The sequence below is a fragment of the Hippocampus guttulatus genome, chromosome 12, assembly GCF_054856545.1.
Source record: "Hippocampus guttulatus isolate MCC_2025c chromosome 12, RoL_Hgut_1.0, whole genome shotgun sequence".
NCBI classification, from domain to species: domain Eukaryota; kingdom Metazoa; phylum Chordata; class Actinopteri; order Syngnathiformes; family Syngnathidae; genus Hippocampus; species Hippocampus guttulatus.
The window spans coordinates 8,864,156-8,891,618 of NC_141272.1; the positions used below are offsets into that span (position 1 = coordinate 8,864,156).

At 42.4% G+C, this 27,463-nt stretch overlaps 1 protein-coding gene across 2 annotated transcripts in view; it reads left to right on the forward strand.

The window, feature by feature from the left end:
* Positions 1–27,463, forward strand: part of pitpnm3 (PITPNM family member 3) — a 61,318-nt gene that overhangs the window by 20,702 nt on the left and 13,153 nt on the right. Inside the window, exons 4-11 of one of the 2 annotated variants that reach the window (XM_086124803.1) lie at positions 1,694–1,798; positions 8,506–8,576; positions 8,813–9,036; positions 15,933–16,122; positions 17,692–17,832; positions 18,774–18,979; positions 21,893–22,056; positions 23,261–23,431. In XM_086124803.1, coding sequence (XP_085980929.1) covers positions 1,694–1,798; positions 8,506–8,576; positions 8,813–9,036; positions 15,933–16,122; positions 17,692–17,832; positions 18,774–18,979; positions 21,893–22,056; positions 23,261–23,431 — 1,272 coding nt within the window. The remainder of the gene's footprint in view (positions 1–1,693; positions 1,799–8,505; positions 8,577–8,812; positions 9,037–15,932; positions 16,123–17,691; positions 17,833–18,773; positions 18,980–21,892; positions 22,057–23,260; positions 23,432–27,463) is intronic. The other variant, XM_086124804.1, reaches the window with a different exon arrangement.

Sequence of the window (27,463 nt, forward strand, 5' to 3'; positions counted from 1 at the left end):
AGTGTCCAATCGAGTCTCAGCTATCATTGACCGTGACTGCCTGACACCTTGCGGCACGGCTGTTTGTTTTTAGCCGCCGCCGCAGGGGGTGCTCTTCATCTAGGCTAAACTGCCAACACAGTAGGACTCGCTGAAAACAATTAGAGTTGCTTTCACACAGTTTAGAATTCAGGAGCTGCTAAAAAAAAAAAACTGCCACCAGCTTATTTAATCAACACAACATTTTGTGGGCTTGTTCCTAGTGGTGGACTGCATAAAACAGTCTCAAGGACCTGAATTTGAAAATGGACAGGAAGTCTGTCATCTTGGCTAAAATATGTCAGTTGTTGGCCAGTTCCTATGGGTTGTACATGACAAGATCCATGACAAAGTCTCAGAAATCCGTGCTGTAAATAGTACAGGAAGTCAGACTTTTTAGGGGGGATTGTTCCATGGGGTCCGACTTTAACCAACCCCTCCAAGACAATTCAGCCAAATGAATCCAAACTTGAATCAGGGATGGGGCGTCATCAAGGTTTTCATTTTACAATGCAGTATGTGGGCTGAGCCTTTTGACATGAATTTCAAGTCTGAATCACGACAACCTTTTTACAGTCTGATTGTAAAACTACTTTTTGCTTTCCTGTGAATCACGGAACTAATAATTTTTATCAACATTTTTTCTGAGAAGTGCTTCACATTTGTGGTTCGTGGAATCCACTTACGACTGGCAATCAGGGCCACTTGAATTATATTCCGCAATTTTGATTCAAGGCAAGTCAAATTTTTTTCTACATCCCGTTTAATCAAAGAAAAGTCTGAAAGGGCTTCACATGCTCACAGTTGACTAATATTAACGACATCTCCTGATCTTGACCCCGAGGAAGGCAAGGAGCCCCCACGCACTCAAAAAACCCAAACAAAAAAAACCCATCAGGGGAAAAATGAGAAACTTTGAGAAGGGGCGGCAGATGGGGAGGGGGGGGGGGGGGATGACCAGGCAGCAATGGATGCACAGCGGGCAACATTAACCTTGGAGAATCCAAGAACCCTTTTCTTCTTTGGAAAATGATGAATTATACATGAAATGACTGCTATATGTTCACTGAACACCAAAATATGTTTTTTTTTTCCCAAATATTCAATGCTTTAATCCTAATTTAGGATTAGGGCCAAATTTGACCCTTTGGGATTTAAGGATAGCATTTGAGTAGCAGAATTTATAGGGGCCAAATTTGACCCCGTGGGTTCTCCAGGGTTTTAAATGCAAAATGGTGCGATGCGATGTCAGTTAGAATAATGTAAGAGTCAATTTAATAAGATCAAATGCTGCACGAAGACACCTCAAAACCCCATTGGTTGGTCAATAAAGAAATCTCCATACCAGTACCTCGATGTAGTTGGTCCACCTCAGATCTTTTCCAGATCAGTCTGACCAGAATTCGGACAGCGACATCCAATTGGGTCATTGATGTGCCACTCACTTTATTTTATTTTTTTAAACGCACTCGTATATTCACAATAAAACTGCACTGACAGTAAATATGACAAAATGGGATGGGCAAACTATTGACATCGCAACGTATCCTCAACATGAAATGATTCAAACCACAAAGCAGTCATCGGATAAAGTCTATACATTTGTGATTCTTTTAAATTGTTTGATTACATGTAGGTTTAATGTTTGTGTGTGTGTGTGTGTGTGTCCGAGCAGATGTGATGGAGGGGAAAAATGCCATGCTGCTGGGCATGAGTCAGTGGAACTCCAACGACCTGGTGGAGCAGATTGAGACACTGGGACACATGGATCCGTCTCATGGTACACACACACACACACGATATATGGTTGACTATGCCTTGCAAAACCCCCAAAACAAGAAATTTCTAACTGGTTCATGCCTTAGTAGAAAGCGGAGACATTGTACAGGGCGAACACAGAAAGTCTTCTAATACTCCAACTGCTGTCACACTTAAACGAAGCCTCGAAGGCCCCCTAGCCCCTTCAGCACATTACCTAATCACGTCGCAGCTTTTTTGTTCCAAGTATCTTAACAATTGTATGTTTGCGATCGATGCAGCTCTGTTTTCAACTGTCTATCTGTGACTGCAGATAAGACCTGGTATACTGCATTCCATGCATCTTCTGTGTCCAATTTTTTTTCTCTTTCTGGCATGCAATTAACTGGAAGGGCAATTCTTCTTGTTTCCCAGTAATTGTATATGTGTGATTGCCAGCTGGCTCCACGTATGCTGTCAATCCGAGAGCCGTTACCGTGTTAGTCAGAAGGCCTTCTACAGTTATGGTATTCCACCAATTTGTTCTTAAAAAAAAAAATTAAAAAAAATTCTCCTTCTTGCACGGAATAAACTAGAAAGACAACATCTTGATGTCATCTAAATCACAGGTACCTAGAACATATTGCCGCAATAACAAATGAGACTTCCGTGTGCTTGAATTTATTTCGTTTTGGTTTTTTAGTTGTGAATTTCTCCATTGTGTGACAAATAATGGTTTTCTTATCTTTCTTTTCGGAGGTTTGTGGTTTGCTGCCGAAAATGCCAGCATCCCCCCCCCCCCTACCCTCGCGTTTCATTTTAATACCACAAGCAATATTCCAAATGTCACTGGTCTCATATCAACAAGCAGCCCAGTAGTGGAGCGACAGAAAAAAACGAAATACCAAAATGAGAATAGGGAGCTTATAGTCTGATGCAGTGAGCTGATTCTTTGGTGCTTTGGAATAAAAGGAGCTTGAGCACAGTGAGCCCAAAATGAACATAAGAGTGTGCAGGGGGGGTTGAGAGAGGATGTGGGGAGGGGGGGGGGGGCATATGAAGACATGCAAAATATGCAATCTGTTTGAACCATACAGCACTTTCCCGCTCGCTCTCGCCGTCTGTGGGCTTCAATTGCTGCTACTAGTGGAATAACAGCTAGGAGCTCTCCGAAAATGGTCAAAAATTGCAGTATTCAATGCAGCTATTTTCAAATTTTTTCCATCAACATCATGAACCACCTCACGATCACATACATGCAATTGTTCACGGGGGCGTTGGCGATTCCCTGTTGTTCCTCGAGTTGTCTTTTGTGTGGATTCCTTGCGGTAAAGAGGAATTGTTTCGACCAAGTGTGTAGAATTCAGTACACGCACGAGGTCTTCCGACTGCCACGCAAGCTAGTCTCCCACTCAAAGTAAACGTTGGGTTGCCTCGTGATCACAAGCATACAATTCTTTACTGGGAAGCAGTTGTCAACATAAATTCCAGAAAAGAAGAAGAAGAGATTGCATAGAGTAGACGCGCTGAGTGCAGGATACAAGAAGTTCTGACTCCCATGGCAACTGATGTCACACTAAAACGTAGAGTCGCCTCGGGGCATTTTCTCCCGGGTGCTTAAGTCACAAAAGGCACGCTGCTGCGCTCTTTTTTTTTTTGTTTTGTTTTATTTTGTTCTGCACATTCTCCCATCGGCTGAAGTGTGTACACACTCTGGGTGGAGTGACCTTCAAAATGGAGACGCATAAAATGGAGATAGCATCTTTTGATTTCGGTGCTCCGAAGGCCGTACTAAGGTCTCAGCGCATAGGAAAAGCATCACATGGCACATTTTGAGCCATTTCGGAGCCTCTGACGGCAGGTAATGACTGTGATCTGCTGAATCGGCCAACTCGGCTGATTCATGCCGACATGTGGACGGGGGCTTGGGGGCACACTTGTCCCATATACGCTCACCGACTGCCCTATGCTATGCTCGGTGCGCCAGAAGTCTAGATGGGAGAATCGCCGCGCCTTGGAAGCGCGCAAGAAAAGCCCGTAAGGAATAAAGTGCAGACAGGAGAATATGCCAGCTCACATGCCTCCATATTAACTAGCGGCATCTCAATGAAGAATCCTAACAGAATCCATTCAGCCAAATCGGAGCCATCCTGCGTGACGCACACAATGTGCTGCTGACACAACGGTAAATTTTCATTTGATCTCTGAGCGGTCATAAATCAGCTCAAGGTTTTTATGTTGATTTATGCAGAGTGTTTGGGATTTTTAATCGAATACTTGAACTCGCTCTGCAGCTGCCGAGGGATTTGATCCATAGCTGTGAGACGTGCATTGCGATTAATAATAATCATGTTCATATTTAAGCCTTTTGTCTCCTACCATTAATGTCTGTCAAGTGTCGCTTCCAGTAACATGCAGAGTGCTAAATGTGAATGCACTGTGCCGTTTAATCGGTCAGTTCTACTCAATGTAACTTCAGCTCAGTGAGCATCTATAGAATCAAGTCCTCTTGGCCTTTGTGTGTGTTTAGTGTGTGCGAGCATGTGTCGGTGATGCCACCGCAAGATTCATTGTTAAGATAGGTGTAGGGTTTCAAATAAGACGATCAACCCAGGTTAGGCTCTCAAAATACTGTTTTTTAAAAAAATTTATTTAAGGTTTCAAACGAAGGTTATTGTTTGGGTTTCAAGGCAGGTTTAAGATTTCAAAATTTAGGCTTTGAAATCAAGATAGGGGTAGGGTTTCAAATTAGGTTTTAATACTAAGGTTAAGGTCTTAAATTACTATTGAAATAAAGGGTTATGGTTTGATTTATGCCTTCGAATCAGGGTTAAGGTTTCAAATTAAGATTTCAGTTTTAGATTACAGATTCAAATTGTGGATGGGATTTCAAATCCAAGTTTCGCCCTAAGCTAAAATGTAATTACTTACATGCTTTGCAATGATTAACAGTGGTACCTCTACTTCCGAACATCTCTTCATACAAAATTTGCAAGTTACGAAATGCCTCAACGAGAAAATATTGCCTCTTCGAGATACGAAAAGTAAAAAATACAGTATGGGCTGTTTCGAGTTTCCTGAACGCAACATACTTATAGCTGCTCTGCCATTGGCTATTACGAGCATCTTCCTGGCAGCCCATTGGCTAAGAGGGACCTCTACCGCATGTGTCTATGCGTGTAGGTAGATGTGTGCAGCGTCCTCGTCATGTGCCCCTTGGGCCATGAGGCGTTTCGATAGTTTTATGTAAATGTTAGTCAAGTGTTCACCAGTCCGGCGATCGCTCACTATGCTGATGTTTACCTTGGACATCTTCGAAGGATTGTTAAAAGCTGACAAAAGCAAACACCCTTTGCTCAGTTCTTTACAAAATGCCAGACAAAAACCCACTTCTGGGAGAGAACATGAACTAAAGAGGGCACAAAACCATGAGGATGCTGTTAAAGGTTAAATGACCATCATTTTTATTCCTTATTGTATTCTTTGTTTTTTTACATTATGCACAACTCTCATTTATTGTGCAATAATCTAATTGTAACAGGTATTTGTTCCATATTTTGATGCATTTTTATTCTTTTGGAAACATTTATGTCTGAATTTTGGGGTGCTTGGAACGGATTAGGGCATTTACATGGAAAATGTGTCTCTCCGAAATTTCTTCCAGAACCAATTAATTTCATAAGTAGAGGTACCACTGAACTCGCAATCAATGCTCTTTGAGTTGGTCAGTAACATTCACGATATCATCAGTTTTATGATATAACGGTCTCGCCTTGGAGCCTTCCCATTATTTTCATTTGGAAAATAGCTTCAAAGTATGGAAGAAAAAAATGGAGCCTTCAAGGTTAGCTGTGAAGCTTCCAGATCCAAGTTAAGTGGAAGCTTTCAAAGACTTAACTTCAGTTGGAAACGCCAGCATGCTCCCGCGGAGATCAAAAAAATATCTCCTGCAGAGATGCTCCACAAGGTGCCTTTATTTATTTATTTATTTTTTGACACACACACACACACACACACCGATGAAGAGGAGACCACTCACTAAAGCATTAAGGACCTGTGAAGTGCTCCACTGTTGCACAAGTACGGGACACTTTTGAGCATTTCATCCACTCATGTGCCCGACCGAGCGTGACTGAATGTGCAGTGAACTTTTTATTTTATTTTATTTATTAAATTTTTGGGGGCGGAGTGGATGATTTCAAGTCGTCGTGTACTTCTCCTGTGCAAGATGGATTAATGGCATTAAAGTAATAGTATGACATGTCTATTCCCTGAGTGACTTGCAAGGAACAATTTCATGACGGTAACGGGACTTGTACATTGTCGGTGTGTGTGGACATTTTTTGGTCTCTGTGGATTATTCGGTCATTGCGTTTCTTTCTATTCTGCAAGGCGCCGGTTATCATGAATAACCGGCAAGAGGAGTGATCACATTAATAGCTCCCATTTTTTAGTCCCATCCTCATTTTGTGTGCGCGTAATAAGCGCTGACATTAGTGTGGGCCGCATCGGGGTGCGGCGTGGGTCGGCCTCATGCCTTTAAGGGGAAATCTATCCGCAATTAACGCCTGAAAAGTGCAGCGGGCTCGTCACAGTCAGCGCCGCCCATTAAATGGTCTATTTGTTGCTTCCTCTGAAGCCTTTATGGGTTCCTAACCTTGCCAATTATTCCTTCATCTCCATTTTTTCCAATTGTCCTCATCCTGTGTGCTCCCATTTCCTCCCCCCACTCTGCCCTTTTCGTACATCACCTCCATTCTCATTATGTCCCCCTCTGACGTCTTTCTGCAAACGTTTGTCACTCCACTCATATAAACGCTTTTACTCAAGGCCGAGTAGCAAGAGATGGAAGACCTCACAAAGACAGGATAATATAAATTTTAAAAAAGTCGTTGTAGTAGGTGTTAAATAGGAATACGCAAGTAGCAAAACCAGGTATCGGTATTGGGTATTGTGGAAGCCGCCCATATCAGCCAAGGATGCTCAAAACACCCCAAAAATCAAAGTTGGGTTTCTTGTCAGGGTTAGTTTTTCAAGTAAAAGTTTTGAATCCTAGTCAGGTTTTCAAATTAGTTTTTGAATCGGGTTTTGGTTTTCAAATTAGAATTTCATGTCAAGGTTATGGTCTTAAATTAAGGTTTTTAGACAGGCTTCAACGCTGGAAGCATTTTAAACATTTTGTTTTCATATTAGTACTGGCGCTGAAGAACTGTAGAGAAAGTCTGCATGCGTTATTCCATGTAACTGCCGAAGAAGTCGCAGCAGCCATTCGTTGAGATGACAAAGATGGCTTTCCTCACGTCTGCGTCCTCCTGCGGCGCTCTTTTCCCAACCATCTGCTTGGCTACACAAGATAAATGTGACACCGCGACGGCGCGAGAGACCTGAGGGGAAACCGCAGCGAATGGGAAAGATACACGCAAAAAAAAACATCCCGTTTAAGGAGGCCGATTCACACGATCCAAACGGGAGGATCAATATTTCCTTTCATTTCATGAGACTTTCAGCCATCTTTATGTGGACACATGGCTGCATTATTACTTGCAGCCATTAACCTTGGCCTATTACTCCAAGCGTGTAAGACCTCTCGTCTTGAAATAGTCCTTTTGTGGGACCCGACAATGTTTTGTCTCCAGGGAATGCCGGAACTTTTCGCTTTCCTCCTTCCTTCCTTCCTATCTTCCTTCCTTCCTGCCCTCTCTCCTGCACTCCTTCCTGCCCTCTACTTTTTAACAAGAAAATTTCCCTTCATTGATTTTCTGTTGCTTTGTGACCAAAAATAGTGTCGCCGTGCAGCGAGCTCCCTTCTGTGCGGCAGGGCTGCGAAAAGAGGACAGAATAAATCCAAATAAACATGCAATTTAGAGAGGAAATTGAATGAGATGACGGTCTTCAGAAGCGTTAAGAACAGAGCTGGGGGGTTTTTGTACCCGTGGGGCGAAAAAAAATCCTTCTCAACTAACCATGTAGGAGTAGCAACACCCACTCTGAAGGTGCAATGAAGACAAGAGGCATTTGTGTAATATCGACCACCTTCACAGATCGATAGAGGTAGGAGTCATGAGTACATTTCAAATCTTAACCTTTAATTTTCAAGCAAATCGAGGTTACTGTGGAGAAGTCACGCAAATCAAGTTCAGATCCCCAACCAATTTGAGTCAAGTCAACTTTCTTGTCAAATGTGCTACGTGTGCAACATACAGCACAGATGAAATTTCTTTCCTCGGGAGAGAGAGAGGAGCCGCTGCGGGTGCCCGTACATAAAATGACAAAATAATACAAGACAACACATAAGACACAGACAGTCATGCAATCTTAACCACTTTTCTGCATACACTTTGTTGTTTGAAGCAGTTAGAGATGAAAGATCCTTTGATTAAGCAAGTCATAAGTCAAGTCATAAAATCCTGCTAAGGAACAACATCCACTGCTCACAAGAAGCTGGTGATTTTCCAGCTTTCGGGTGAAATTGCAGAGTGAACCTGAAATTCACGGTAACCTTTACATCAGAAGAGGTGGCCTTTAGACTGCGAGTATCGGCTTAATGGTGGGTTGCTACTTGACAGCTTTGCGCAGGCCACACAAAAAATACTTTTCAAATGGGAACAGGCCTGAGAAGACAGAAGTGAATGTCTTTTCGTGAGTATTAGACAAGAAAGTCTTATAAATTAGCGTGACTTGAGTCCAGTTATATGACCCCCACGTGTGGTTGAGCCTGGACTTACCCTGTTATTTCTCACCCCGTTACAGAGGGTCTCTATCAGCTGGACGATCCACGCTGTGCCCCACAAAGCGGCATCGAGGGACTGGAGCATGGCGAGGTATGACGCTCATCTGAAACACTGAACTTCACTGTGATTACAGAATTGATAGCAGTTACTTGCAACATAGCGTAGCTGACAAGAATTCAAGTGGACAAGGTCTAATCAGAACCACCTCGTGAGCACTAACACACAATTGTTTTACTTGGAAGATGGAGTACCAAAAAAAAAAAAAAAAAGTCTTTGGTATCGAGCCACACGCTGATTCACCATTGGGTCCCATCCGTCTTCTGTAGAACTCCAAATGTCCGACGCACGTGCTGCTTCTGGTGGTGCACGGTGGCAACATCCTGGACACGGTGGGCGGCGACCCCAGTGCTAAGGCGGGCGACGTGGCCACCCTGGCGTCCGTGCTCGACAAGGTGACGCGGGCGCACTTCCAGGCCGCCGCCGAGCACGTGATGATCAAATTGGTGCCGTGCCCTGCGGTGTGCGCCGAAGCCTTTTCGCTGGTGTCCAAGTGAGTGTTTCATTAACCTGGTTGGAATTTGCCTCTCTGCGGGAATTTCCTTTTTTTTTTGTTCCCTCTCTCTAACAGCCCTTTTGTAGTTATTTCTTCTCACATTTGCATTAGTTTGGTCCTGCTCCAATAACCTATATTTAACATTTCTTACTGGTGCCATCTTTTCAATGATTAATTTCACCTTTGGCCGCTTTTAAGCATGTGAAATAATGTTCCCTGGCAGAGGTATATTTGTGGATTAAGTGATAATTGATGTTTGATTTAGATTCATCTCCCATTCGTGGCGTTCTTTTCTTAATGGATGTGGACGGCTGCTGTCAGGTGTGTCCTCGTTATGAATTATACAGCCTCGCATCCATTAAAGCTCCCATTTTTGCAGCGCAGAGCTCCTTTGTTGAAAATATGAGGAGACATAACACCTTTTACAACTTTATTTGCTTTCTTTTTTTTTAAGGTGCAAATGATGCCGTTTTCACATTTGGATGGCGTCGTTTGGTTTTTAAGGCTTAGTGATATTTTGGTTGAATTGTCGCAGACGTGTTTGGCGGCGCAGAAGGAACAGAGCAGTCCTTTGGGTGCGATACCGCTGCTTAGGTTTAACGTACACGATCCGCACTCCATCTGGTTAGTTTCCCATCCTTGTCAGAATTATCCGACCATGGATACCGGAGACTCAGATCAATTTCGGCATGCTTTGGCCAGCCAGGGACGACTGATGGGACAGCAGGAGACCGCGTTAACGGAGCTCCGTGGTGCGGTTGCCCTGCCGGCCCACCGGTTTGATGAATTAGGCTCACTCGTTGAGCAGTTGGGCACCCGAGGAACGCACCCCTCGGATTCCCGAGCTGCCATGATTGAGATGCCTCCTGCCCCAACAGTGTATCAAGAACCAAATTTGCCTCATCCGTCACGCTATGGTGGTGAGCTCGGACTAAGAGAGCAATTTGTTCACCAGTGCTCATTAAAACATACAGCTGTGTGTGTACCTTGCATACATGGCCAATAAATCAGATTCTGATAGCTGAAGCCTAAGTTGCGCCACGGAAGAATTTGCCCAGGTCAATTGAGTTACTGACCTTGATATATTTATTGCTTGTCCTCTTCAACCACGTATCTCCAGGAATCATGTCAAGTTACGGAGAATTTTTTTTTTGTCATGGCGTCTCGAATCCCTCCAATCGTGTTAGGGCTAGCTTGGCTGAAAATACGTAATGCTGCTATGAATTGGAGTCTTCCATCTCTAGAGAATTGGAGTCTGTTTTGTTATGCCCGGTGTTTAAGATCAGCTGAGCCCGAAAATAAGCGAGCTGTCGTACCATCCACGGAGAGTATACATTTTGATCAAGTTCCTCCTGAATATCCTGTTTTAAGGAAAGTATTTGGTAAAGGTTTCGCTCAGTCCTTGCTTGTTAGAAGTTGGGGCTTTCAGCCATGGTTGGGTGTTTCAAACCAAAGTTAGGGTTACAATCCTGGGTTTGGACTTCAAAGGAGGTTTTAAAGTCAGACTTAGGGTCTCAAACAAGGGTTAGGTTTTCTCAGTAGGCTTGCAAGACATAGTTAAGATTGAAGTCACTTGACATACTTTATTTATACAGTAGAGTGAACAAAGCTGTGAATAAAAAAATACAATTTAAGCCACTCGAACACAATATAATTTAAAATCAGTCAAACAGTAACAAAGTTAAAATCATTAAAAACAAATAAGACACATAAACCAGGTTTACGTTTGGGACATTTTGTGGACCGAAAGCTATGTCTTGCAGAACCTCACAGGTCCGGTTTCCTCGGTGTGAGAACCATTGTTCGAAGTGGCGTTCGCGGTCATTACAGTGTTCGTTGTAATGGCGTCAATTATAAACAGTGTTAACCGCCATTACAGATAACGTCATTATAACGTTATAAATGGTGGCATCTGATTAAGAATGTCGCTCACGTGGGCGTGCGCAACCTCATTTGGCCTGACATGACACAAACACAAACACAGGGGATGAACAGGTGGGAAACGGTTGCTGGCTGCGGCAGCTACCAGCTTGCCTGACAAAAATAAAAAATAAAAAACAACGCGGAGGTTGAGCGCGTGAAAAGTTTCACACAAACACGCCGCTTTGGATGTAATTAGAAATGGTGTACTGTCGGGCATCCACGTGGAGACGCTTCTTCGCTTGTTCCTTTGCTGGAGACAGCTTGTCGCCCACCTGCAGTTATTGTCTAATTATCGACAGGAGCTGCTGATGGTAACCTGTCAAAACAACACAAACTCTGCTTTCCATAAACACACATGCACACTATAGGAGGTAACTTGCAGCATTGATTTGAATGTTTGACAAATTAGGTTTTCAAGCTAAGGTCTGGTTTGTAAATTAGTGTACTAGGAACTTATTAGCTTTTCGTTTTCGGCGTGGGTTAAAATGAGGTTTACAATATCAGGTTTTTAGGACTGGATTAGCAGGGTCTGATGTTTTAAGCCTTTTTGGGTGACGGCTTTGCTAAAACTAGCATTGGCCCTGATTTAAAACAATACTTGATGAAATTCATAATTATATTCATTCATCTTCCGAACCGCCTCATCCTCACTAAGGTCGTGAGGGGTGCTGGAGCCTATCCCAACTGTCTTCGGGCAGTAGGCGGGGGACACCCTGAATCAGTCGCCAGCCAATCGCAGGGCACACAGAGACAAACAACCATCCACGCCCACACCTAGGGACAATTCAAAGTGTTCAATCGGCCTGCCAAGCATGTTTTTGGAATGTGGGAGGAAACCAGAGACCCCGGAGAAAACCCACGCAGGCCCGGGGAGAACATGCAAACTCCACACAGGGAGGCCGGAGCTGGAATTGAACCCGGTACCTCTGCACTGTTAAGTCTGTGTCCTTACCACTGGACTACCGGGCCGCCCTCATAATTATATATGTAAGCTTTATCAGTGGATGAAATAGTGAAGCGTGTTGTCTCAGAGGCCGAAATGCCCCGCAAGTACGGGCGATCAAGGCAGCCGCTTAAAAAAATAGCGACACTCTCCACTCCCCAATACTATAGATAATGTGATTTTAAAACAATGCTTTATGCCGGCCTACCACTGGAAGAAGGAGAGTAGCGTGTAGTCTCAGGGTCCAAAATGCACATGCGTTGCCAGAGGGCGATCACGGCAGCCACTTAAACTCACACATCTTCACAATACTGTGAAGTATTTGGTTTTTATTGTTATTGGGATTTAAAATATGTTTAACAAAGTTTATGATTATATATGAAAGCAAAGTTCACAATTTCAAATTCTCGGCCCAACATGGCTGTTGCTGGCGTCAGCCAGAACAGCATCGGGGAAAAATGTTCCACAGTGTAAAACGCTGCAGGGTTTTTCCACAAAGATTTCCTTTCACACCCACCTGCCTATGGAGCCTGCCCACCACCGCTCTGCTAACTTGATGGAAAAGAAACACTTGGACTATTAAAAAGCTGACATGGGCAGAAGGATGGAAAGAAGCCCCGGAGGACAGATTAAGGGAAGGGAAGATGAGGAAGAGGAGGTCTAGCTCGGACTCTCATTATTCTGGCAGGTAGCGAGTAACAACTGCGACTATTTACGTTCTCACTCTGTTCATGAAGAGATTCCAAGGAGCAAATTGGCTTGCATTTCTACATCCAGAGTGCAATTAAGCCAGAAGCTGGCAGTCAACGCTGTTTCCCCCCCAAGAGTGAGATGTTTTATCTTTTAACAGCAGGGAGAATATCCAGGTTGATCGGTAGTGCTATCTTCTGCTCTTAATGAAGTCCCCTTCGGCAGATCGCCTGCGTCGGGCCTGCAGGAGCATCTTCAAAGGCTCTCTATAATGAGAATTAAGAGAACCAAATATAAAATAAGATCGAGATCAAGAAGTCCCTCCAGTGTTCATCATTGTGCTCCTTTTTTTGGATTTCACAACTAAGTGACTCAGTAAGCTGCAGCGATACTAGTTGATTTTCTCAGAGGATAAAAAAAATATCTGCTTGTGAGTATTATTATATCGTCTGGCTACCTGTTCAAATAGCCGTTGCTAAAAGGGTTGGAACTAGTGCAACTTCGCTGGCAAGTGTGCATCTTCACAAAAGACTGCTCGATACGACTTTTGATATGTGGGATGCGACACAATTCAAAGACGTTTCATCCTTAGTTGAACAGATCATTCATCTCTACCCCTGAATCGAAATGATTAAGAAATGTAATCTACTTGGAACTTGGTTCCGTTTTTCATCTTTGCTGAAAAAACCCCTGACTTAGGCCTTTATTTTTTAGGCGCGTGATGATATTGAATCGTTTATTTACTATGTGCTCCTTGCTGTGCCACCATTTAGCGCCCAGACCTGAAATTTTATTTTTTAGCGACTCAAGACAAAAAAAGCTTGTCTTAGCTGCAGCTCATATCTTGAAAAATATGTCATTCAAGTCATTCGTAAATTGAGGTATCACCATTTTGTGATCCCCCCACCCCCACCCCCACCCCTCCCCAAAAAATAAGCATGACATACCTGTACACTTAGGAGTATTTTCGCCCTATTATACCAATGTCTACATTCCCACCACATGTTCCAAGGTACATGCATGTTCGCCATTATCTTACAAGCATGCTGGAGCTCTGCTGTAAAAAAAAAAAAGCAATCTCTCACAGAGCGCCAGTCAAACGGCATCTCCAGAGGATTCGGATGAATCCTGCATGCCAGACAGCTGCACATCACACAGTCCACCCATCGTGACGAATCCCGGGATGCTTCACAGCTTCACACATCCTTCTTCATAATGCTCCGCTGGGACACCAGCCAGGGTTTTTAAAAAATTTCAATACATTTGCTCACCGCGTAGTAACAAGCGGAAATGACAGGAGCCGGAGAGCAACTGACAACGTTTCTTTTCATCCGTGTTCATGAATCTGCGTGCCGTTAATTGTTTTCGTGTCGGTACTCGTGAAAAAATGTGTTGTCAGCACTTTTGGAGCTACTTGAATTTACGCAACACACCCAATAGAAACGTCTAATGATGTAGACTTTGATCTGATTTGGCAAAATAATCTAGATCTGTGTTTCCCAAACTCGTCAGTTGTGCTGCGGGAAATTATTCAATTCATTGAACAGAAAATGATTTACCGTATGCCAGCAAACATGTAACAGGCAAAAACAATTACCCGCAAGTACAATGAATTTGTGATTTCACCTTTTGGCATTCACACAATAAAATAATATATTTGTATTAAAACAGGCCCAGACCTTACACTGAATAAGAACATTTATTAGATTGGACGCTCTAAATTGTCCCTAGGTGTGAGTGTGGGCGTGGATGGTTGTTCGTCTCTGTGTGCCCTGCGATTGGCTGGCAACTGATTCAGGGTGTCCCCCGCCTACTGCCCGAAGACGGCTGGGATAGGCTCCAGCACCCCCCGCGACCCTCGTGAGGATCAAGCGGTTCGGAAAATGGATGGATGGATGGATGAAAATAAAAACCTTTTGTGACCTTTTTGTTTGCTAGTGTGGGGTGACATTTTCTTTTCCACTAAATGTTGGGAAACACTGATTCTGATCAATGTTTTATTAAAATGCATTAAAGATTGTATTTAAAGGGCCTCTTTTCTCTAACATCTCAACAAATGTCTTAATCATCTGCTTTTTATTGAAATGGGAGGTTAGGACTAGGGTCATTTCGGGTTATGTTCGTGTTGACTCCTGGTTACGGTTAGGGATACACTCTTGAAATTGCTGGGTTAAAAGTACCCCAAATTGGGTGAATTACTGTAGCTAAACCAGCGCAGCGTTCAAAAGGGAAAGAGCCGATGTTATTTATACTGTTAAATTCAACATCAGTAAACCACAAAAGTGTCCATAATGGCGACCGGCTTTAGCTCTTCAGTGTAAAGGGAGCGCAAGTTTCATGTGGGGGTCATTTTCACTGCAAGAAGATAAGCGAGTGTGATCCAGACCCAGACTTTAGGGATGATTCTTAGTGAGTTATTCACTGACTGAATTTATCTAGTTATTCTTGTTTCATTGATGTGTCTGTCAGCACATGTAAAAAGGATCAAATAATTTATTGCTCTGGTAATTATTCTGCGAAGCCCCAGTTTGAGAACCAATGCTATCAATGCTTGAACGGGCTCTCACGGAGCTGGCGCACCTCGGCCACTGATGCGTTGCAGCCTTGGCTGAGCTTCGCTGCCATTTCTTGTAATGCCGCCGATTGATGGATGGCGTTGACAGTCAGTCGGCGCAAGGAGAGCATGACGGGTCTTTTCCCCAGCGCTATCACACTGACGCATAAACATCCATTAAAGTCAACTTGGCTGACACGCACATGCAGGCGCTCACTGGCGCGGGGGGTTTTATTCTTTGTGACACAACAGCTTTTTCTCCTTACGCACCAACGAGAGAAACTTTATTGCCACACCTAAAGGAAATTTAAATGTGGACTTTTGGATTTCATTCATTCTTTTTTTTTTTTTTATCAGGATACTTTCAGGCCATGTCATTGTAATTAAAATTCATGCTTTACAATTAGGTCAAACTTTTATTTTTTATTTTATTTTCATTTTAAATTCTAAGTCAAAATGCTGTCCAAATGTAGTAAAAAAAAAATCTTTCGTTATGTCATTATAATTAAAAGAAACTAAAAAAAACTCAATAAATATCAATCCATCCATTCCTCCATTTTCATCTGCTCATCCAAGGTCAGGTTGCGGGTGCTGCTCTGGTTTCAGATAATTATTTTTTTTTAAAGCCAAAACTTAAATAAAACGTAAATAAAATTAAAATGTGATCATAAAGGCATATAAAAACATACGTTTTAAAATAAAATCCGAAATGTTTATTCTTTGTGCTCTTCAGAGATTTACAAGCTGAAGATGATTTTTGTGCATTTCTTCTTGCTCCCTCAGTCTTAACCCATACAGCTACGACGAAAGCTGCGTCTCAAGCAGCGTGGACCACCTGCCGCTGGCCGCCCTGCCGTTGCTCGCCATTGTTTCTCCGCGCTACCAGGACGCAGTCGCCACCGTCATCGCCCGCGCCAACCAGGTCTACCGCAGCTTCCTGCAGTCCGACGACGGGCAGGGCTTCTCGGGAAAGGTGCGTGCATTTGCTTTTTGGGCGATTGTTATTGGTTTTTGTGCCTTCTTTGTTGCCGAACAATAAAAAAATAAAAAACAGTGTAGGTGACTCACCACTTGCGAGATGTTATGACACTTTGTGAATAGTGCAGCGCAAGCTTGCACAGTACTGTTGATCCCGACCCCATCCCGCCACGCGCCTGCTGTAGTGAAAAAGGCAAGTGATTATTGAAGCTGGAGTTGATTGTTAAGTGACTTGACCAAATATTACTCTGCAATTTGACTTATGACTATGATTTGTTGTGGAGCTTGATTTTATTTATTTATTTATTTATTGGTCATCCAAAGTTTGCTTCTTCGCCACAGTTCACAAAAAGCCTCTTGCAGGAGTCGATACAGTCTTGATTAGCCAATCAAGCAAAGGAAAGAATCGAGAGCTGTGGATTAAACGTGGCAAAGGTGATTACAATAACGGTACAATAACGATCTCCCCTGTGGCTATTGCTCTTGATTTGTTCGACTCTTGCGGTGACGCAGTGATCTCAATGACTGCACACCAAATTTCGTACGGTGCATTTTCCTCTCATGGAAAATGATACTCTGTAAAAGACTATTTAGTCCCAGCCTAATGGGAGTAAAATTTACACTTAGGAAAGAATTAAGTATTCAGCGTAAATTTTACTGAAAGTAGTGGATTAATTATACGACAATTGATTAAAATCTGCTGAGTAAGGAAATTTTGATCGATTTTGGAGATTTAGTCCTGCATTGTTTATACACAATAATTGGGTTTTAATGAAGAGAATTGATAATTTCATTTGTCTTTGCTCAGTGTTGTAATTGTAATAAACCTTCTGGGTACGAGCAATGGAAACAGACAACAGGAGACTACACAAATGATTAAGCAGAGGAGCTCATTTCCAGCTAATAAATTGAAACCTTGACTTAATGTTCAAAGTCACGAGTCAAAGTACACTGCAGCGTATGTAGGAGTAGTTGTTCCGATTGTATTTCTGTCAATCTTTTATGTGATGTGTTCTGTTGTATTATTGTTCTTTTCTGTTAAAAGTTATAGAAAACGCTTTGTTACAGCCGCAGCTGTTTTGAAAGCGCTATATACAAAATAAATAGTAAGTAAATAAAGCTGTATTGTACTGCAAAGGGTCCGTACTTTATTTAAAGGTCCCATGCCGTCACCATCCAAATTTTCCACTGTTTTATGCATAACATAGATTAAAGTTCATCTGTGACATTAAATTAACCGTCTATGTGATTTGTCATTTGCATGCAACAGGCTTTGAAAGGCAAAGGCCTGAAAAAATGAGCCAATTTGAATTCCGTGGTGGTGTACGTGTGACTCATTTAAGTACCTGCTGACTCAACTCAAGAAAAATGGCTAACAGCAACAAGGAAACTGCGTCTTCTGCGAAGCTGATCGTGCCATTCGATGAAAGACGACATATCTTTGATGCTTATTTTCCTGCAGAAGTTACAAAACAAACATTTATACCCCAAGAGTCCATGTAAATCCTTCTTTTAATAATGTAGTGGAGGCTCATTAAAGCATATGTATGCGTGTTGTATGCAGGTGTGCCTAATGGGCGACTGCGTGGGTGGCGTGTTGTGTTTTGATGCGTTGTGCTTCAGCAACCAGCAAAGACCTGGCAGCCCAAACAACGACAACGCCGCCACCAGTGGAAGCAGGAACAATAGCACTGAGAGCCTCAAGGTGATTGTAAATCCTACTAAAATAGGCACAATTACTGCTCACTGTTGAAATGCTAACATATGGCAAGGTAGCGACCTATGAATAAAAACCACAAAAGCAGGTCCCTAAGGAAAAGCGGAATAGAAAATGGATGGATGAATGGATAATACAAATGAAATTTATTTAAATGTTAATATGCTAACAGTTGGTATTCTAACAATTCTAACAAGCAGCAAGATAGCAACCTAAGTGCAAAAACTGCTAATGTGAATTGACACAGACGCGACATCTTGCCCTGTGGTCAGGTACTCTCTCAAATGCTAACCAATTACCGTAAATGGGAACATGACACCAGTTGTTAATGTTGGAAATTGTAGTACAGAAAGAGCTCAGAAAGAACAATACAAATGTAATATCCTGCCCTGAAGCGGGTTGCTACTATTTCAAATGAAAAATGATAACAGGTAGTTTGTTAACATAGGAACTTGACTGCTTGAGTCCAAAAAGCGCCAAGGCATATCAGGTTTTTAAATCATGTCTTGTGGTCAAGTCCTATTTCGAATAAAAATGGAGACAATGCTAACATGCTCACAGTTTGTTTACTAAAAATGGCCAAATGGTAATATGACAAATGCCAAGACAGATCGCAATGGATTTGACGCCATGTCCTGCGGTCAGGTACTATTTCTCAAGAGAATTCATGAAATGCTAACATGCTAACAGTTGATATGCTAACAAATGACAAAATGGTGACCTCAATACAAAAAGTGCTAAGTATTCTACATCATTCTACATGTGGTCGGCTACTAATACAAATGCAAACATGCTGATAGTTGATATGCTGACAAATAGCAATCTGAGTACAAAAAGTGTGAAGGCGGGTTGCTAAGGATCTTGCCCTGCAGTCAGGTGCTAATACCAATGAGAATTAAGAAACTGCTAACATACTATAACTGCGTCAGTTCATGTTTTCCTCTCAGGAAAACCCGGGCCTACTTGGAGAGTCCAGTCCTGGTCTAAGTTCCAGCAAAAGGCTTAGTAAGAGCAACATCGACATCTCTGCCCCCAATGAAGGTCATTGCCAGGGGCCGCCGTCTCTCAGCCGTAAGCAGAGCGACTCGTACGACGGTGACACGTCGTCCACTGGCCAACACGTCTTCTTTTCCAGGTGATCCTGACTCCTAATCATAACCTTTCATAACCCTTAATCCTTCATAACCTCACACTCCCAACCCTAACCTTCTAACTGCCATCTATTAGGGTTTGTTAGGGTTTTTATAACACAACCTAACTAATGCTAATCCAAATCCCAGCCCTTACTCATACGGGCTAAACCTTAACATAAGCGTTGAGCCTTAGCACTAAACTCCAAACGCAAACCCTAACCCTTGAACTAAATTCAACCCTCTTCCTTTACCTCTAACCATTAATTGAATGCGCCATGAAACACAACACGAAACATGGTTGCCATATCTCATAACGTTGCGTATGCAAAAGAGTCCAACTTTTTAATGGTCTGTTGATTCACGAAAACATTTGCTGCTTTTACTTTGCTCCACTTGAGTGTCACGTGACTTTGGAAGGCGAGCATCTTAGGCTAAGAGGGAGGGAGTGAGGGGTGGCTGGTCTTCATCTTCCTTCAAACAGAAACTCATGTTCCCTTTTCGGGCACACCTGTGTCATCTTGGTGATGATGACAGAAGTTTCTTGAAGCTTGTAAAAGTGGTCCACCCGGCGACTGGCCATAAACGTTACACCCATAACCCTAAACCATGGTCCCCTAACTGCCGAACCCCAACCTCCGTAACCTTTACTGAAACCACCAACCTCGATTCAAACTATAACTCCCACCCGAACTGAGTCTGTCTCCAGTTAGTCAAAATCTTTTGTACTACCAATCCTGGAACTTCTCCGACACACCTGCTATCTGCCGTCCAGAATTGCCAGCGCTTACTCCCTCACTCTCAATCTGTCTCTGCATGACGAGTGTGTTTGGTATTAACATTCCGACCTCGGCGTTCCACTCTCATCCCGGTCTACCCAGACCGTCTGGCTCCCGCTTTTCATCAATATTTGCAGCCTAGCAGGCTGCATCGCACCCTCCGCCATCACTCACTCACCCGTCTGTCTGCACTATAAATAGTCACTTTGTGCAGTCCCTCCTCAGTCATCTAATATATCGGCTGCAGATGGCATGCCATGAATTCACACGGAACGTCGCAGCGCTCACCTCTGGCTTGTGATTACGTCGAGAGGAGGTTAGCCTCTGCTCTTTTTCTCCTCAGTGGACACGACCGGTCACACATTTGCCGATCATATTAGATGCCTCCCTCTGTTTCTAACAGCCTTCCCCAATTTTTATTTTTAAAGGCAGCATATTATGGTAAAGTGACTATGCAGAACCATTCTCACGTCAAAGCAAAACTGCATAGCAGAGCTGTCGTGATGATCGGCAGTGCCTCGTTTCTGATAACAGGCACACGCTGGAAATGCCTGATAAAAGGTGACATGGGGGCAGTCACATCGCCACACCAGCTAGAAAAACATGTATGTACATGGCCAATATGCAGTGGTGGCATTAAGCCGTATACTGTATGTTGTGTGCACTAAGTCTCAAGTCATAACCTTCAAGTTTCAAGGAAGTCCCAAGTTGATATATCTTCTTATCTACCGTATTTTCCGGACTATAAGTCACAGTTTTTTTCATAGTTTGGCTGGGGGTGCGATTTATACTCTGGAGCGATTAATGGGTGAAATTATTAACACATTATTATATAATTTCACATGTTATTTTCACATTAAACCACAAGAGTCCGCTCTAGACCTGTATTGATAAAACTACGATGAGTCTGATGTAAGCGACGTAGAAGAGGAAGTGCTGCATCTTCTCAACTCAACTGTATTTATACTTCTACCTCCGGAGTTGGTGGAGTTGCTTTAAAGTGACACAGAGGATGAAGATTCCATTGGATTTTGGGATTTGGAGTGACATTGATGGTTTGGTGAACTTGTTAGCATGTTCTTTATGCTACAGTTATCTGAATAACTCTTAATATGTTACTTGAACATACCAGGCACGTTCTCAGCTCGTTGTTTATGCGTCATGTAACGTTAGCATATCGTACACTTATTCAGTGTGTTGTTTTCTATTTTATTTTTATTTTAAATTGCCTTTCAAGATGTATGTTCTTGGTGTTGGATTTTATCAAATAAATTTCCCCCGAAAAATGTGATTTATACTCCAGTGCGTCTTATATATGTTTTTACCTTTTTAATTATGCATTTTTTGTCTGGTGCGATTTATAATCCGGAGCGATGTATAATCCGAAAAATACGGTATATATATATATACAGTATATCATTTTTGTGTTTAATTAATCAGGGCCAAATTTCACACTGAATAAGTCATCGGGTTGGGACGAGGTAAGCATTATTTCATTTTTTTCTTCTTCAGCTAAGCGGTGCGCCTTGGTTTAATAAAAGTTGGGAAAGAAATGCTGCCACAGTGCTGCCTCGAAGAGATATGAGTAGAAAGTTGGCTAATCCTCTTTTCCTGCACAAAACTCAATCTGGAAACATTGGCTTGCTAGAAACTCTGCCTGTCAGCATGAAGGTCGTCGCGGAGGATGAACGCAGGCCCTCAAGCTGCAAGTGTGGTGTACTGTTGTTATGCATCGTGTGTGTGTGTTTTGTGGCTGAGTCATGGAGGAGAGATGCTGACAACTGCCCCCGGATGCTCATCCAGTGTGATCATTAGTCACATTTGCATATGATGATGAAATGTAAAAAAACCCAAACAAACACATTTAAATTCAGTCGTTGAAGACGTTTAGCTTTAAAAACAACAACAACTCAAAGTTATTTAAAGAGCGCTTTAAAAATAACCACAGCTGCACATGAGGAAAAAATGGTTATGGTCGCAAATTTTCAACTTGGTTTATCATCATGGTTTCGAGCCTGCGTTAAAGCTTCAAATTCGGGTTATGGTATTAAATTTGGGTTTCATAGTAGTTTTATAGGCTTTCAAATGAAGCTTGTCGGATGTCATGATCTTGCTTGTACTTTGTTTCTATGTTCCCAGTCTGATAAAGGAAAGTGCGGAGGTGCGCGCCAGCAGGAGCAGCAGCCCCAGTCTGCTGCTCAACCCCGGACACTTTGATTTTGACGTGTCGGACTGTTTCCTGCTGGGTTGTCCGCTGGGTCTGGTGCTGGCCATGCGTCGCACCGTGCTGCCCGCCGTCCAGGGTGAGAGAGCCACACTCTTTCAGCATGCTGTGTGCTTGCATCAGTCCATCACCACTGACTTTCAACTATGTGCAGACATCAGTTTTTTATTTTTAAACTGGCGTTGCATTAAAAACGCCACCTTTACAAAGAACATGATTTATTTATTTTTTTAACCTAAGGGTTTCAAATTCAAGTTTTAAGCCTAAATCGGGGTTTCAAAGTAGTGTTTAAGGGCTGGTTCACGATTTCAAATGAGGGCTTCGGAGTCGGGTTTTGTGGCAAGGTCATGGTCTCTAATTACTCCATACACAAGGACGCACACGCCACACGCACAAGTTCTACTGCTTTCAGGGGAGTACCTTTAAAAATATATGTATATATATATATATATATATATATATATATATATATATATTGATTGATGATGATAATAGTAAAAAGAATCAATTTTTTGCAGGAATTTATCTGTACAATGATTCAGAGTCTGCCATGGATCCTGTTGTCATATTAAATATGAGATAATTTTTAAGAATGAAATAAGATTGCAATCCACCACCGACATCTGCGGATCTGCGAATCTGTCTGCCTGTGCCTCAATCAAATTCACCAAAATTGCGGTACACCACACCTGCGCCGCCTGCGTTTCACCTGGTCTGAAATGTGGGATGCTTTCTGTCGCCAAATTATCAGGTGCGCTGGGAAAAACACGCTCGGTCTGCTGGAGTGCCCAGCAAGACTCAACACGGTCTGCCAAATTCACAGAAATGGTAAAACAAGACTTGCCGTTGTCGTGGTACAAAAATGAAGATGCGTGTGCGCCTGTTTATGAAAATACGGCCCAGGGTTTCAAGCCTGGGTTAGGGTTACAAACACGGGTAAGGGCTTAAAATTCAAGTTTACAATGCTTTAGGTTCTCAAATGAGGGTTTCAAATGAGAGTTTATGATCTCAATTTGTGGTGTCAAGCCAGGGTTGTTATGGCTTCAAGGGGGTTTTGAAAATAGGGCTTCACTACTGGTTCTGGGTTTCAGGCCTGCGTTGGACTTTGGCGTTTCAAGGCCTTTACAAGAGTATGAATACTGTAATTATGACCTATTGGTTTAACACTGTTTATTATTGCTCCTGAGCACTGGATCATGCCAGGAACGATCTCAATTATTGAAGTCATGATATGGATGGTGTCTGCTCACGTCTGTCCTTACGAACGCGTCACCGTCTTTCAGTGCATCAGCTCCATCCGGCCTGCTCTCAGATCTTCAACCTGTTCTTTCCGTCGGACCCTTCGGCCTCCAGGCTAGAGCCTCTGCTGCAGCCTCTTTTTCACAAGCTACCCCCTTTCGCTGTGCCACGCTACCAACGACACCCTCTGGGCGATGGTCGCTCCCTGGTCATAGGTGAGAGATTTTATTTATGTATTTATTTGTTTATTTATTTAGATATACTGTGAATTATTGATTGTCATTGTGTTTATTTCTATTGCACGCAATGGTATTAATCTTGAAGAAGTGGCATTTTACGACGCATATGTTGTGTGCACATTGATAGTTATCAGGAATCACAGCCAAGAGGAGTGATTTCATTAACCATCAGACAAGTACATTGCACAGGCACATGGTCATTTTAAAGTGCTCTATAAATACAGTTGAGTGGAGAATTGCTCAGTTGCATGTGTCTGAAAGTGCACTGGACATTGTTTTTTATTCTATGGATTATTTCAAAATGTGTTTTACCATCTTCTTTATGTCTATTGTGCAAGGTGACAATTATTATGAATTACTGCTGGCATAAACTACTGAATTCATCATATCACACATTTTGCTTGACCAAGCTGGCTGGGGCCTTATTTTATTTTATTTTTATGTGTGATTTTTAACTTTGTGCATTATTTCGAATCATTATTTAAATTTCTATTGTGGTGCATAATGCATAACTGGCAAGAGGAGTGATCGCATTAATTGTGTGGCATATGTGTAGCGATGGTCAAGTTATGGACAGTTTTTTTTGGCTCTGGATTATTTCTAGTCTCTGTTTATTTCCCCTAGGCACAGGGGTGTTTATCGGTAATAATTGGCATGAGGAGCCATCACATTAAAGGACACATGCATGTCGCCCATGCATGTGTCCTTGTAGGCCATGTACATTTTTTTGCCACTGTGGATTATTGCGAGTCATTTTGCTTATTCCGATTGAAAAAGGTGACTTTCATCATTAATATGTGGCGGAACATTAATTGAATGTTTACGTAACTTTACTGTGCTATGAACGTCTTTGACTGTGGATTATTTTTAGTAGTTCTGTTTATTTCTATTGCACAAGGTGGCGGTGTGTATGACTAGGTTGCAAGGAGTAATCAGAAGTTTGTGATTGATTGTAGTGTGGTATGGCCTTCTGTTTTGACTCTGTGGATTGTTTCTTGTCGTCGTGTTCATTTTGATTGTCCACAGTGGCAATTAGCAATTTGAGCCGCACCACAATCCACCTCTTCCAAATATGCCGGGGCCAAAACGCAAAGTGGCCCGGATGGCTAAATGTGACTCCTAAACACACTAAACTGAGGCTCAGAGGGGATCGAGCCTTTTCTGTTGCTGGTCCCTCTCTCTGGAATGACCTCCCACTAAACATTCGGCAAGCCTCCTCGCTGCCCATCTTCAAAACCCTCCTCAAAACTCACTTGTATTCTTTGGCATTCGACTCAGCATGACTTAGATTTGTTCTTGGTTTTACTGTTTGGTGCTTTCTACCGCCTTTATTACCGATTTGTCTTACTGTTTATTGTGCATGTTAAATTGCTCCATGTACAGCACTTTGTATGCAGCGATGGCTGTTTGAAAGTGCTCTATAAATACTGTTGACTTGACTTGACTTGACTCCGGCTCACAGTTTAAGCTTGAAAACTCTGACAGGAATCAAAGCTCGAAATGACGTTGCGCTCTCCTCCCCACTTTGATGGTCATACAAAGGATGAAAAGCCGGCAAAGCATCAACAGCTCCCCACTAAAATGTAATTAAAGTTTAATAAGTGATGAGCATGTTCAAGTGGAAAATGAATTACAGGATTAATTTTACAGCACAGCTCAAAGTAGTTTGAAGGTCTTCCATGCCCACGAACTTTAGCGTGTCCTATTCTTTGTCTTCTTCAGCACACTTGCACACAGGCAAAGTCGCACACATGCCTGCAGCAAGATTTAGAAACATGCCGAGAAAATGATTTATTCAGAACTGTTATGGAACATTGACTTTGTATCGGGGTGGCCAACGGGTAGTTTGATGTTCAATAAAAGTGCATCTGTATTTTCAAATAGAGGAGTCTTTCCCAATGAAACCCATTCATACCTAATAAAATGGACTTTTATTTTCTCATTTCTATTTTATGACATTATATCGATAAATATAAAAAACAGCCAATAAGGTCCATTATACCTTTAATTCAATGCCGGATTAGATTAGACTTTTTAATAAGGAAATATTTGAATGACTCTTTGTTACATTTAGTCAGTCATTCATTTGCCTCATTCACTTCATTTCTTTTTCAAACCAAGGTAACGATTTAAACCACTAGTGTATTTATTTATCTGATATTTTGTTTTTTATGAAACAGGTCAATAATGAATATGATTCAAATGTTATACGATTCATGTCTCTAACGTATTATTTCTAAATACACTTCGGAGGCCGCGGCATGCTTAACCTGGCAAGTGAAACCGAGGCGCCCCCCCCCCCTCTGTCCCCCCCCCCCCCCCCCTCACGCAACACTCATCTACCTGCCTTTTTTATTTCCATGCGTGCTAGGGGACTGAGGCGTCGTGTCTAAGAAATGTTGCTCAGGAAGCAGAGTAACACTCTTCTCTTGACGGGCGTCCTCATTAGCCTTTGTGATGCATTTGTAGTCACATGCGAAGGTAAGCAAAAAAAATAATACAAAACTTGAGGAATCCGAGTGAGGTGTTAATCTACTTTATCTGCCTTCTGTCTTCATCACTGAAACAAATCCACTTTCAATGGAGCCTGGACTGAGAGGATTTATATATCACACCCGAAGCTCGGGATCATCTGTATTCTTGGGGTCGTAACAACGAGCACATCTGTTGCTTTATGTTGCTTTCCCAAAGTCGTCTATTTTTTTCCTCGCAGGAGAGAGGAGGGATTGTAATAAGCCGCATACAAAGCACAGTACACGTTTTTTCGACTGATTGCTACGCGATTTTTTTTTTCCCCCCAATGTCAAGACAGCTCAACATTTCGTATAAGTTGGACACATTGACAGAAGCTGTCGTGTTGATTGGAAGGATTTGTATTGAAGTCCTGTGCTCTGTGAACAGAATAAAATGCCTTTCTTTCCTGTGTGTGTTCTTCCCTCCCGGTCCATTGTCCTTTCAATCTTCTTCATCCTACCCGCTGTCCGGTTGGCTGCACATGAAAATAAATCGACCCGAGTGACTCCCAAGACTTGAGTCATGACTTGTTTGTGACGCACGCAGAAATGTATCGATTAGATCCCATCCAGATGCGTGCACAGCGTTGTTTCATCGCTGCTCGGATGGCTTAAAATTTCACACTCAAAGTTGCGGTCAGGTCATTAGCGATAGAGCACGCAAGCAAGGCACGAATGAAAAACTAAAGGGTTTCACGTAAGGGGTTGAAACCAAAATTAGCGTTTTGTATTAAAATTAATTCCCTGCCATTGATGAGTATTGTCAACTATGTTTTTAGACAGGGATGGGTGAAAGAGGGTTTGATGCTGCTTCCCTGCAAATTTCAAGATTGGTAGAAACTTGACTGATGCTCAACCACCAGTAGATGGCAGTGATCACCATTTTAGATATGAGATTAGACAAGTTGATGAGTCGAGAGTTTGGTGTTTGGGTCCGATGTTGTGGTATCATGTTCGACTTTCAAAACAAGTTTAGGGTTTCAAATTAGTAGTTCAAGACAGGGTTAGGGTTTGAAGTTAGAATTTCAAACCAGCATGATGGATTTACTTTAGGGTTCTGTTTTTTTTTTTATGCATTCACGGTTGGTCTTTAAACCGGGGTTAAGGTTTCAAATTTGGTTGGGGTTTCAATTAAGGGTTTAAAATTGTGGTAAGGGTTTGAGCCAGGATTAAGGTATGGTTTCAAGAGATGGTTGGGGTTTCAAGTTAAGGGTTAAAGCTAGGTTTAGGGTCTTATTTTTCCGAATTAAGGTCTCACATTGAGTTTCTCGGAAAGGTTTGGGTTTCAACTTTGAGTTTGGGTTGCTTCAAAGAATTGCTTCAAACTGGGCTTTGAAGCCAGAATGAGCATTTCAGATAAAGTCTTAGGGTACGTTCTCATCAGGAGGACGCTACAGCTTCGTGTTTGCTTTCAAAACTGAGCTTGTAGCAGACGTGTGCACATTTTCAGCATGACGTCTCTGATCCACTGGTGAAAGGACACTTTGATCCTCTC